At 31.9% G+C, this 13,417-nt stretch overlaps 1 protein-coding gene and 1 non-coding gene across 3 annotated transcripts; one reads left to right on the forward strand and one right to left on the reverse strand.

Moving 5' to 3' along the window:
- Positions 1-457: 457 nt before the first annotated feature.
- LOC111279723 (DNA topoisomerase 3-beta-like) lies at positions 458-3,826 on the reverse strand. 2 transcript variants are annotated; one of them, XM_089756436.1, is made up of 6 exons: positions 3,532-3,826; positions 3,213-3,381; positions 3,002-3,130; positions 2,671-2,883; positions 2,156-2,335; positions 458-1,190 (listed from the first exon to the last, which is right to left on the reverse strand). In XM_089756436.1, the coding sequence occupies exons 1-6, from the start codon at positions 3,567-3,569 to the stop codon at positions 549-551; spliced, it is 1,371 nt and encodes a 456-aa protein (XP_089612562.1). In that variant the 5' UTR covers positions 3,570-3,826; the 3' UTR covers positions 458-548. The 2 variants fall into 2 exon arrangements, with proteins under 2 accessions (XP_089612562.1, XP_089612563.1); XM_089756437.1 differs by lacking the exon at positions 3,002-3,130.
- A 5,448-nt stretch (positions 3,827-9,274) lies between these two features.
- Positions 9,275-9,381, forward strand: LOC149510961 (small nucleolar RNA R71). Its single transcript, XR_016334896.1, has one exon. It is a non-coding gene; the product is annotated as a small nucleolar RNA R71 (small nucleolar RNA).
- Positions 9,382-13,417: the final 4,036 nt, after the last annotated feature.

A 13,417-nucleotide genomic window follows, 5' to 3' on the forward strand; every position in this document is an offset into this window, starting at 1 on the left:
TTAAATGAGTTAAATAAATAAAAAATCAAAACCTATTTATTTCTCATAATCAATTTTTCTCAAACTAATTATGAATAATATTTTTGTATTGTTTTGTAATTATTCCTTTTATATTCCTTTAATATTCTAATAAATGATATTTTCTGAAGTAAACCATTAAATAACATTCTATTCCTATTAAAATTGATTATATTTTCATGATCATTTCATAATTTTACTTCATCATTCTATTCCAGGAATCAAACATTCGTTTTCTATATTAAAATAGCAAAGTTGAATTTATTGTTTTAAGTTACCATATCTCTTAACATAAAATTTTCGTTGCATTTATACATGACCGCCATGATATTGTTTTCCAGTTGCTGCTTTAGCTATAGGACTGCTAACTTAGCTCTTCTGGTAATTCCCAAGCTCATCATCAATAATACAGACCATTCCTCAAATCCTGTTATAGCTCTTTACCAAGAAAAAGAAATCCAGTTATAGCTCAAATCATACAGACCATTTATCCACCTAACTTGAAAGGAAAAGTTCGTAGAAAATAAAGTTCAAAAATCTCTGAAAGTCATTTTAGGGTCAACCCTTTTTCCGGTTGCACATCCCCTTCCCCTGTATCCGCCTCTACACGTTCCTCTTCCTCTTGCACCGAAGCCTCTGTTAAATGATTTACCATGCTTCACCTCCACAAGGGAATGAAGCAGCTCATCACAAAGAATGCAACCAGTATGCAATGTAGCTCCATCTTCCAAAGGAGTTGTTTTCTTATTAAAGTCTACCTCTATGATTGTGAAGTCACATTCAGCACAGCGTTCTCGGGTAGTGGCAATCCGGTGAGCACCCTCAGGGAGTAAGACAAGGCAGTTGCATTTATTGCAATAAAGTCTCCATTCCGGAGCACTTACAGGGTCTAAAACAAGGGTTCCACTGCATTCGGGGCAAGCACAGACTCCCTGTGCCACCAGAGAATGTCGACATGTGGGATATGGGCAGAGGAAGCATGGCATGCCTGCTCCCTTCCCCAACTTCCCTGTACTACCTATCTTTGTTGAACCAAGGAGAGTGTCTATTCCTTCAAATGGAGGACTATTATAGCAATACGGGCAGAGAGGGAATGACTTGCCTTCCGGACCAGGCATGGAGAAGATCAAAAGCTCAAAATTATCCAAAGGACATGTAAGTTCTTTGTACAGCTGTAGAAAAATTAAAATGTCACAACAGGCAGTGTTAAAAGTGCAGCCATTGATACAGATATGCTAACAACGGAATGCTGCCCCCTCCCCGCCTTTGAGGCTTTTCCAAGTCCAACCATCAACTTTCAAAACAACTCATAAGATCCAAAAGATTGCCACATATTGAGTACTATCATCCGTGCAATTTTTACAGTACATCAAGCTATTGAATGAAGTAGATGCATGCCATTGAAAAGCATTTGCAGCATAAGTTTCAATTGACTCTAATTTTCTTCAAGATTAATTTCTTAAAAACACATCAAACAAAAATCACTATTCCTACACTCAGGGCATCAGCATGGCTAGAGATGACAACGTATTGATGTCCAGTCAGGTCCCCAGGTTGCCCCAACCTCAATTCAGATAGGTTTCTATACAAGAGCAAGAAGAGAAAGAAGTGGAATCAGGCACCTGAAGTTTTTACATATTATTCCTTCCTTCCCATTTTGTTTACCCTTGTTAAACTTTTTTTGGTGAGACAAACTCAACTTTGACTACTTTTTTTTAAAATATGTTGAATTAAAAATTTTTATAGATGTTTTGAAATTTTTGAAATTCAAAATTTGTAAATCTTATTTTTAAAAAATTTACTAAAATTTTATTATTTTACTAAAAATAATTATCAAACTTGAGTTAGTTTGACATACATAACAGGATGGATGGAGTAATAGATTCTAGGATTGATCTAAGGACAGGAGGAAATGAAAGAAAAAGAAAAAGGTGGTGGGGGGGGGGGGGGGGAGAAGAAAATGGCAAGCTAAGGAAAGAGATTTATCAAGAGTGCTTAACTACTTTTCCTTCGAATCCATGGATTTTGCAAAGACGCAAGTAATTATTTATGGCTTATATGCAAGGTACAACATTCCATATGATAATTGGTCCACTAAACTATGAATTTTGCAAAAGGTCCAGCATTTTGGTATTACCTTGATTGTTCCCTTTTGAGGAAGGTAGTAAACCTCCTCACATGTGCCACAAAACAAACGTTGCGGTTGTGTAGAGATGTACTTCATGTACCGCAAACATTTACCACATTTACTAAGAGCACGTCCTGAGTCAGATAGTGGGGAGAATAGCGCTTCAAACAAGGCATCCATGTTCTCAATCTGGAAAAAGAAGGGGGTGTTAAGTGATAAACAAATAATTCCAAGTTACAATATCTAAAAGAAATCATAAAAACAAGTCGAATCTTCATCCATGAAATGTATACACATGAGCATCCAGAAAAGTGAGTATCTGGTAACAACAGCAACAATAAAACTTACTACAATTGCACTGTATTTAGAACCATCTGTTGGGTAAGACTACTAGAAATAAGTTCTATGGTAAGCAACCCTAATCAAATGACAAACCAAAAACTTACCACAATTGTTCTATGATTTTCATGTACTTTATCCAAGATGCTATTTAAGCATGCAAGTACAACGTATAGTTCTCTAACCTGCTGAATAAAATAACTGAATTTTTGCTTGAATTGCTGTAGTACATGCTGCACAACACGAGAATGATTTGCCTGACCCTTAGCAACCAAAGTAATCTGATGCTCAATGAAACTGCGAATTTCTGGCAAACAAAGATCTGGATCAATGCATTGATAGACTCGTATCAGTGTTATGCCTAAAGTAGTTGGAACCAACTTCCTACCAACTTGTACCTGCATTTTAAGTAAGAATGAAATATCCATCTCATACAAAGATAAGCTAACATTTTGCGTACAAAAGCTAAATATCACAAGGATAAACTTAAATTTTTTTGCATAAGAATTTATAAACCTGCACATAATTCCTCTCACATATGTTGTTTATATGCACAGGTATTGATGCATCTGTGCCTATTCCATTCCTCTCCATCAGAGAAATGAGCTCACTCTCACTGAGATAATCAGGGGGTGAAGTCTCACCCTAAAGAATTTAGAAAATCAGGCATCAGTAACAATATTTGGACACTTGATGATTCATTAAATGGAGGTGAATTTTTGTTTACCTCATATAACTCTACTTTTGAAACTCCAATTTTCTCCCCTTTCGTAAGCTGAGGAAGATTTTTCTTATTTATGGCCATCCATGGCATAATATACGTAAATGCTTGTGTCGTGACGTGCTGCCCGATGCAATGGAAGAATTCTCCACCAACTGAAAATTCTACTTTTGTCCTGAAATAGACACCAATAATAAATATTATAAAATGAAAAGAGAAAATACTAATGCGTAATTAACCAATAATATAGAATCTAAAATCAAAAAGTTTCACTGGGCAAATAACAAGTAAGAGAATCATGGCAAAACAACAGCAACAAACATACCTTTTTCCACCAGGTGAGATCAGAATCATAGATGACATTGCACTATGGTGCTGTATTTAGAACCATACCTTCAAGAAGCTCAATAAAAACAAGGCCCTTCTCAGTATCCTGCCCACCTACCCACACCTTCCCAACCCGCTGACCACCCAAGTCTTTTTTAGTCTTGCCCCTTTTGACATGATCCATTAAGTAACAACCTAGGCATTCTATATTGAAATTCACTTATGTTAAATTTCTCTATTTTATTCTATTATTCTTTTTTTTATTTTCACAAAATATAAATTCCATTTCCCCTGTATTAGAAGATTGTAAATAGAGTGAATCAAATACTAAAATTAGTAGAATATCATTTTCATGAAGATTGTAAATAGAGTGAATCAAATACTAAAATTATCTCACCTTATCTTATATTTAGAGGAATCAGAATAAGAATGAATTATTATGAAAACTAATAAAAAGCAAAACTTAAATAATGTAATTAAACTTCAAAACATGTAATAACAATAAAGTGAGATGAAATTAAATTTAAATTAATGCAAATAGCAAGTAACTAATTGAATTAAGATGCAACCAACTTAAATTAATCTAACCAAAACTTAAATTATGTAAGAACCTAAAATTAAAACCAAAGTGTACAAGATTACTTAAATTGAATGCAAACAACAATGTATTATAAAAACCAAATCATGCAAAAGTAACTTAAACATAAAATCATGCAAAAACACTCTAAAACCCAAAGATAAATGCAACATGCAATTTAAACAAATTAGCTTAGTTAAACCTTAACCAAATTCAATGAAACCTAAAAACATGCATTCTAACCAAATTAATACTAACTTAGATAATAGCAAATTAAATCAATACCAAAGCAGTAATATAGAAACTAAACTAAAATTGATTAATTAAAATATGTAAACATCAAATTAAAGAGAAACAGTAAGCAAATCACATACATTTAAATTGATTTTAATTGAAAAAGCAAAAACTTAAACTTAAACTTGAAATAGAACTTGATTTGCCTTGAAAACTAAAAATAAATATGAACAAACTAAATTGTAGTAAAGAAAAGTTTTAAGAACAATAAAAAATTAAAAGAAAACAAGAAGAAAGATAATAAACAAAAGATTGGTCTATCACCCCATCCATAATTTTTCCTAATGCCTAAGCCAACTATTTATAGAATAAGAATACATAGAATTTTAAAATTAGAAGGATAGGTAGATGGTGGCTATGCATAGTAATTACCTTTAAACCCTTGACAGCCTTCTTGAATAAAAACTCTAACCTGAACTAGGCTTTAGCTTGAATTTGGCTTAAATCTTAAAATCAATTGGTCTTATGTTAGATTCTTAGATCTTGGACTTATGCTTTTAGTTGAAGAGTTCTTGGAGAAGATAAAAGTAAAATTCTAAGTTATGTTCTCCTCATGTGCTACCTCTTTTTAATAGTACTCTTTTATCTTCATGCGAATCCTACCCTTAGAAAGAGTACCCATCCAAACTAGAATTTCCTAGTCAAAGAAAGAAAATATTCTTGAAATAGGAAAATTAAGGGCTATTTGGACTTTTTCAAGAATGGACAAAACTTTCAAGTCATAATACCACATAAGTCTCCAAATCATCTTTATTGGCTAATAAGAAAAGACTCCCTGCAATGTCATCCATTAATAATCCCTTGCATGTGCACTATATAAGCTATCATGGACTTGCTTTTAACTTGAATTTACATATCTATCCATAATCACAGCCAAACATCCATTACATAATTCATGCATGAATTTTCTAATATTTTCAACTAGATTCATCAATTCTAACTACAATAGATTCGGCAAAGCAAATCTTGTAGAATTTCATCAGTCCAACTTCAAGATTTTCAAGAATCAACATGAACACATCAAGAATAGTGCAAGATTGCTCTAAATGTATCAAGAATCATCCATGATTGATCAAGAAACTTTAAGATTCTTCAAGATTCACCAAGATTCAATCTTTTCTTTGAGATTTCTACAAAACAGCAAATTAAGCATATTAGGAGTAAAAAAAATTTATTTTAGTAAAAACAAAGCAAAGTTAAGTCATTTAAACACTAAAAATAACTTTTTTTAATAGAGTTATCAAACCCTCAAATTTGAACTTTTGCTTGTCCTCAAGCAAAATGAACTTTACTATATTAAATAGACATGCTTGAAATCATATAAATTTCCTATGGTCAAATCTTCATAAGTTCCTTAAAAATTACATGATGAATATAATATAACTTACAAAAAATCTTAGACACAATTTAAAAACCAAGACTCATTTAAGAGTTAGTTCCTTTTAAAATGTAATTTTCATATGCGTGTGTGAATAGTCTATCTCATATCACTGCAAGTCATTCAATTAAAGTTATGTAGACATCAAATTAATATATCACCTCAAAACATGCACTGATTTCATAAGTTTGACTATCACATCTCTTTCCACTAATGTAGCCACACTTAAATCAAGGATTAATTTGTCTTTATTAAGCTTGTAATGTAAAGTTAGGGTTAAGGTAGGATAAAGAAAAATTTAAGCTGATAATCCCTACACATGCAATACTTAGGATTTTTTTATTTGATGAGAAATCTTTCAAAAGAATTATATACCTTGAAACTTAGATTTTTCTTTCTTTCTTTTTTTGACTTTTCTCTAAATAGTATGCATTATCACTTAAGCAGCATTCTTTTTCTTTTTGTTTGAAATTGTTTTTCAACCTCTTCATACTTTGCATCCTCTTTCCATTTTTTTTCTTTTTTTTTTTTAAGTTCACCCTTCATATCCAAATGTAACATAGCTCTCATATTTTGATTGATTGATCCATATGCACATAGGGTAAGGTAGAAAGATAACGATAATAAATTAAAAGATGGCTATTTCATATAGTTAAAAACAAGGAAAGGACTATATATAAAGGCTTAAAAGGGGTGAATAAGGATAAAGAAATAGATGTTAGCTTGAAGGGCTGAAACAATCCAAAGATGGCCTAAAAAGATGCTTAAACAAATTCTAAAATAAAAATATAACTTTAAAGATCAATGTCGCTTCACACCTACATAAACCTTAACTAAACAAGCATACATCTCAAATAGTTAAGACGAAGTGCTAAAAAAAAGTGGAAATATCACAATTATAAATAAACTAATTCAAGAACTTATCTCATGCTTTCACTACATTCATTTTTTTTCTAAAAGCTATAATCAAAGTTAATCAATGTTAGTATCATTGGATTATGAGAAAATAAACAAATGAGGTAATTTATTGATTTTAAACATGATAATTTAAGCTCAAAAATAAAAAATTTTAAAAGTTTTGAAAAAAATTTTACACAAATTTTTTATCCCTTCAACTTTATCAACATATTGTCCTCAATGTGTAAAAATAGAACAATAAAGCACAAAAGTAAGAAAGATACTCCCCTAATTCACTAAGATTGAATCTAGAATTGTAGGAATTATCCATGTACCACACATCTCTTAGGCTTTTATGATCCTTGTACCTACAAAAGTAGAAAATAACAAACCAAATGCATTATCTATTCCTAACAAAAAAAAAATATAAAACTAGTCCTAAGTATGCAAAATTGAAATTTAAAACTTAAGTTGCCTCATACAAAGCACTAGTTATAGTCAAGCTTGACTATTTTAAAAAATTCTTATCTTTGTAAATTTACCACACCCTTTTTTGTAGAATAATTCATGTATTTAACCATCTTCTTTTTCATAAGAATCTCTTTAGGATGGTGTTTGAAAGCATTAGTGTGTACCGTTCCATTAACATGACTTTTTCTTTCCTTTTCTTCACTTCGGATGACTTTGATTTCACCTCCTTCTTTACTAATTTCTCATCTTTTTTAGCATATATCATCCTATTTTTCCTCTTAGTTAGGTTTAGTTAAATTAGCTCATTCATAGCATTCCTTTCATTATCATCTTTCTTCACAACATCCATAAAAAACTTTTTTTTTTGAAGGTGCTAAAACTGCCTAACTTAAATACAATCTCCTTATCTTTGAACCTTATAATAAGCTCCCCTTTGTGAACATCAATTAAAGACTTAAATGCAGCTAAGAATGGTCTTCCTAAGATAATAGGGATCTCTTTATCATTAGCTATGTCCATCACAACAAAATCCACTAGGAATGCATACTTATTAATTTCCACCATTCCTAAAATATGCTTAATGGATCTATCAGTCAATTGCTCATATGTTCCTGAAAGCTTCAAGTCTCTAATACATAATTTTTTAAAAATATACAAAGACATTAATTGATAATTGAACCAAGATCACATAAAATCTTTTCAAAATAAATAGAACCAATAGAACAAGAAATAGAAAAACTTTCTAGATCATTAAGCTTTTATGGTAAATTCCTTTGAAGCATGACTCTACCCTGATCAATAATTGTAACATTCTCCAATTTCACTAGTAGTTTATCCAAAATAGGCTTTTTAACTTTTTGTGCGAGAGTGAATTGCTACCTACATTGAGTAGATATCCTTAAAGTAAGCCTATTTTGATCTTCATCTTTCCTTGCCTTATCTTGAATTTTGATTTTTTCCTTACCCTTTTCTTCCACAACTTTAACAGCTTAGCCTCCACTAATGGTCCTTCTTCAATTAATTTCTCAACCATATCATCATGAATCATTTCATCATCCAATAGCTCTTTCTTTATCGATTCATTTTCCATAGCCATGCCTTCTAGCTTTAGTGCATCTTCACTTAGATCTTTCTCAATATCATCTTCACATGATTTTTCCTTAATGTTTTCCATTTTTTTTCTTTCACAAGCTTAACAAAACTTGGCATATTTACCAAAACAAGTTTCCCCATCTCAAACTTATCATCAGAATCAACTTTCTCAATACTTCTATTCAACTTTTCATCTTTTTGGGTGATGATGGAATTACATTGCTCCTTACCTTGTCTTTTTGGGTTTTGCTTGGTATTACTAGGTAAGGTTCTTTAGGGGCAACTTGTAAGGGCACTAACAAGTTAAACTATTTGAACGTCAAGGTTTTTTTATGAAAGTTGCTTGGTTTTGAGTGAGGGCACTAACAAGTTAACCTATTTGAACGTCAAGATTTTTATGGAAGTTGCTTGGTTTTGTAGGATTTGGATGATCATCTTTTCCATGAAAGGTTTCTTTTCTTAAGATATGCGAGATGGATAGTATTGGGGTTGTTATGGTTAATGAGAACCAAGTAGGTGTATGGGTTTATAATGGTAAGTGGATATTTGCCCCTAGTTATTACCCTAAAAAAAGTTTGGAAAATGTTTCCAACCTTGGTTATAGATGTTTGAGTATGGGTTAAATTGTTGTTTTGGTTGAGCAACAAATTAGACAAATTCAGCTCTAATAAAACACAAATCTTGAAAATGGTTCCTCCTATAAATAGCACACAAGGCAAAAAGACTTTGTATGGTTTGATCATGGTTTGGTGTAGAGTTGGTTCCTAAATAATCAAATTTCTTAGCTAAGGTAGCAACTTAGGAAGTAAAAATGGTTAAGGCATCAAGTTCATATACCCCAACTATTTTCTTCATAATGACCTTTCATTAGACCATCCATAATTGTTCATGGCTATCTTCTCTATCAATTTATATGGCTCATCATCAATTGACTTGCTTATCAAAGCTCAACCAACAACAACAACATTTATGGTTGTTCGAGCTTGCACCATTAGCCCATTATAGAATATTTAGGCTTGTAACTACTTGGGCAAACCATGATGTGGGCATCTCCTAAATAATTCCTTGTATTTTTCTCACGCATTAAACAAGGATTCAACCTTAAATTGTTAGAATGCGGTGATGTCATTCTTTATCTTAGTGGTTTTGACCTGTAGGAAGAATTTTGTTACAAATTTTTGAACAAGGCCATTCCATGTAGTGATGGAACTCGATGAAAGAGAAGTCAACTAGCTCTTTGTCTTATCCCTAAGAGAAAAAAGAAAAAGTCTTAGTCTAATGGCATTATCAGTAACACCATTATGCCTAAAAGTGTCACAAATTTTCAAAAACTTAAAACAATGCAAATTAGGGTCATCACTATGTAACCCACTAAATTGGATAAGTTTTGAATCATGTTTATAATAGATAACTTCAATTCAAAATTATTAGCCTTAATGGTTAGCTTCCAAATATTAAGTTGGAAGCCATCTAATTATGGGAGAACATAGTCCCTCAGTGCTTTTTGATTCCCTCAATGTTTTTTGATTCTCTTGTTGTTCAATCATTAGTTGCTCGTGAATTGGTTGTTTTTTACCTTTTTTTCGTAATTTCTTTATCAAAGGGCAATGACTAAAACTATCAGCTCTATACATGCAACATAAGAATAATCTAACAAATTAAACAAGAAAAGTAAACTCCAAACTACAAGCAAGATGTTTAGTATCAATATTGAACCAACTGCAACAATCCTTGGCAACAATAGCAATCACTTGATTGAGAATTTGTAAGTGTTCATAATTGGAACAAGTAATATAGAATAAGTAGATATCGTTCCCATAGAAATTGTAAATAGAGTGAATCAAGTATTGAAATTGTATCACATTGTCTTATATTTGAAGGCATCAAACTAAAGATTGTAATTACTTTTAAACCCTTAACAGCCTTTTGGAATAAAAACTTCAATTTGGACTAGGATTTAGCATTTATTTAACCGTTATTGAATTAAGCTTGAATCTTGATATCAATTGGTCTTAGATTAGATTCTTAGTTCTTGGATTTGTGCTTCTAGTAGAAGAGTTCTTGGAGAAGAAAGAAATAAAATTCTGAGTTGTGTTCTCCTCATGTGCTACCCACTTTTAATAATGTTCTTCTATCTTCATGCAAATCTTACCCTTAGAAGGAAAACAAATTCAAATTAGGATTTCCTTGTCAAAGTAGGAAAACTTTCTTGAAATAGGAAAACAAAGGGCTATTTGGACTATTTCAAGTATAGATAAAACTTCCAAGTCATCATGCCGCATAAGCCTCCAAATCATCTCTTTTGGCCAATGAAATAAGACTTGTTGTCATGTCATCCATTAGTAATTCTATGCATGTGGATTATATAAGCTACCATGGACTTGCAGTTAACTTGAAATTACACATCTATCCTTAATCATAGCCAAACATCCTTTACACAATTCTTGAATTTTTTTATATTTTCAACAAAATTCATTAATTCTAACTCCAATAGATTCAACAAAAGTAAATCTTGCAAAAATTCATCAATCTAATTTCAAGATTTCCAAGAATCAACAAGAACACATCAATAACAGTCCAAGATTATTCCAAATATACCAAGAATCATTTAAGATTGATCAAGAAACTCCAAGATTCTTCAAAATTCACCAAGATTCAATCTTTTATTTAGGATTTCCTACAATGCAACAAAATAGGCACATTAGAAGTTAAAAAAAAAGATTTTACCAAAAACAAAGGAAAAGTAACTAATTTAAGCACTAAAAATAACTTGATTTAATAGAATTATCATTGCTAGTGATTTATATATATTTTCACATATCTTTTTGACACATTGATGGGATTCGAACTCTCATTTGACATGTTTGTATAAGTCTTCTTAACTACAGGATCAAGAAGCTGAAAACATATTTTACATATTAACATACTTACAATTATAAGCTTGGTTCTTATATTTACATTAAAATTCTTCTTTTATATTATTAATAAATTTAATATAATTAAAAAAAATTATTATCGTAAAATATTATTTCAATCCCTCAAAGTTAAACATTAAGATTTGTTACTCTTAAAAGTTAATATCATGGCCGACATCATCATTTGGAAATTCGAAAAAGAGAAGAAAACAGAGCAATTCTCCGAAACTTACAATGAGCAATTGTCAAAAAAAAAAATAAGGCAAAAAAGGGACTTGACTACCAAATCCTCCTTCTGCTTCAAAATAATTAGAATCCCAATCCAATCAAGTTGCTATCGGCTTCATCCAGAACTCAGTTTCTCAACAAACATGCCTTGTAAGATGTCTCTTATCCTTTCTATTACTTGGATTTTCGACTTTTAAACTCACATAATCTAATTCTAAATCAACTAAATTAAATTAGATTAAACTTTGACTCATATAAAATAATTTTAAATTAACTAAATTAAATTAAATTGGACTTTGACTCATATAAAATAATCTAATTCATTACTGTTAAACGTTAATATCATGGCCGACATTGTCATAACGTCTAGATCCGGAGATCTATCGCTAGACATTGACTTAAAGGAGTCACCACCAATCTTTTTTATCTAGGTGTGATTTGTTGGGAATATTGACTCAAATCTCATAAGAGATTTGTTAGAGATTTGTTAGATATTGCTTGATAGACAAGAAGACTTGCAAAAGAAGAATTCTAAGAGAAAGAAGATTCTTAATAGGTAAGTTTGACTTGCAAGAGAAGAATTCTAAAAGGAAAGAGATTCTTAATAGGCAAGTTTGACTTACAGGAGAAGAATTTTAAAAGAATAGGGATTCTTAATGGACAAGTTTGTATGGTTATAAATAGGTGAAGTCTCTACATGGTTAGGTATGAGAAAAAGATGTAAGAGAGTTGTAGGGTTTTGTGGGGTAGACACCCCATAAAAGTATCAGGGTTCTACGTCTTATGGGTGTGTATGTTTGTTTGTGAGTGGACTAGAGGAGACTGAGAGGGTCCACATAAGTATGATGTATGGAAGCATATGAGTATGTGTTTGGTTATGTTGAAAGAGTGCACAAGGGTTTGGGTTTGTGTTTGTTTGGGTTGAAAATACTCTATAGGACTAAAGGAGATTGAGAGTGTCTTATGAGTATTGATTGTTGAGTGGGGTTGATGATATGATGTATGTTTGTAATTCTCTACAACTAGTGGATCTTTTTTCTCATCCGTGGATGTAGGTCAGTTGGACCGAACCACGTTAAATTGTTGTCTCTCGTGTGTTTGATTTATTGTTTGATTTCGCTTCCGCTGGTGTGATTGGATTGGAGGCTTTTAGCCCAACAAATGGTATCAGAGCTGCGGTGTTCCCCAACAAGTGGTATCAGAGCTGAAAGTTTGAAACGTGAGAAGAGTTAAATGTTCAAGATATGGGAAGAGCTTGGTTTAAGACATGGGAAGAAATAAGCTTAGAGGAGCTCAATTCAAGAGAAGAGTTCGAGTTTAAGTTTTGAAGATTAAGGATTGGTTTGTATGAAGCGTGAAGACACAAGAGAAGAGAAGATGATTGTGAGACTTCCATTGTAGGTGGAACAAAGCATGTCTAGCATGAAGACAGATGATTGATGGAATTTGAGTCAAGGTGGAGATTGTTGGGAATATTGACTCAAATCCCATAAGAGATTTGTTTGAGATTTGTTTGAGATTTGTTAGATATTGCTTGATGGACAAGAAGACTTGCAAAAAAAGAATTCTAAGAGAAAGAGGATTCTTAATAGGTAAGTTTGACTTGCAAGAGAAGAATTCTAAAAGGAAAGAGATTCTTAATAGGCAAGTTTGACTTACAGAAGAAGAATTCTAAGAGAAGAGGGATTCTTAATGGGCAAGTTTGTATGGTTATAAATAGGTGAAATCTCTACATGGTTAGGTATGAGAAAAAGATGTAAGAAAGTTATAGGGTTTTGTGGGATAGACACCACATAAGAGTATCGGGGTTCTACGTCTTATGGGTATGTATATTTATTTGTGAGTGGACTAGAGGAGACTGAGAGGGTCCACATAGGTATGATGTATGGGAGCATATGGGTATGTGTTTGGTTATGTTGAAAGAGTGCATAAGGGTTTGGGTTTGTGTTTGTTTGGGTTGAAAATACTCTGTAGGACTAGAGGAGATTGAGAGTGTCTTATGAGTATTGATTGTTGAGTGGGGTTGATGATA

This window comes from Durio zibethinus, chromosome 27, assembly GCF_047325235.1.
Source record: "Durio zibethinus cultivar Kanyao isolate XHJ-2024 chromosome 27, ASM4732523v1, whole genome shotgun sequence".
NCBI lineage: Eukaryota > Viridiplantae > Streptophyta > Magnoliopsida > Malvales > Malvaceae > Durio > Durio zibethinus.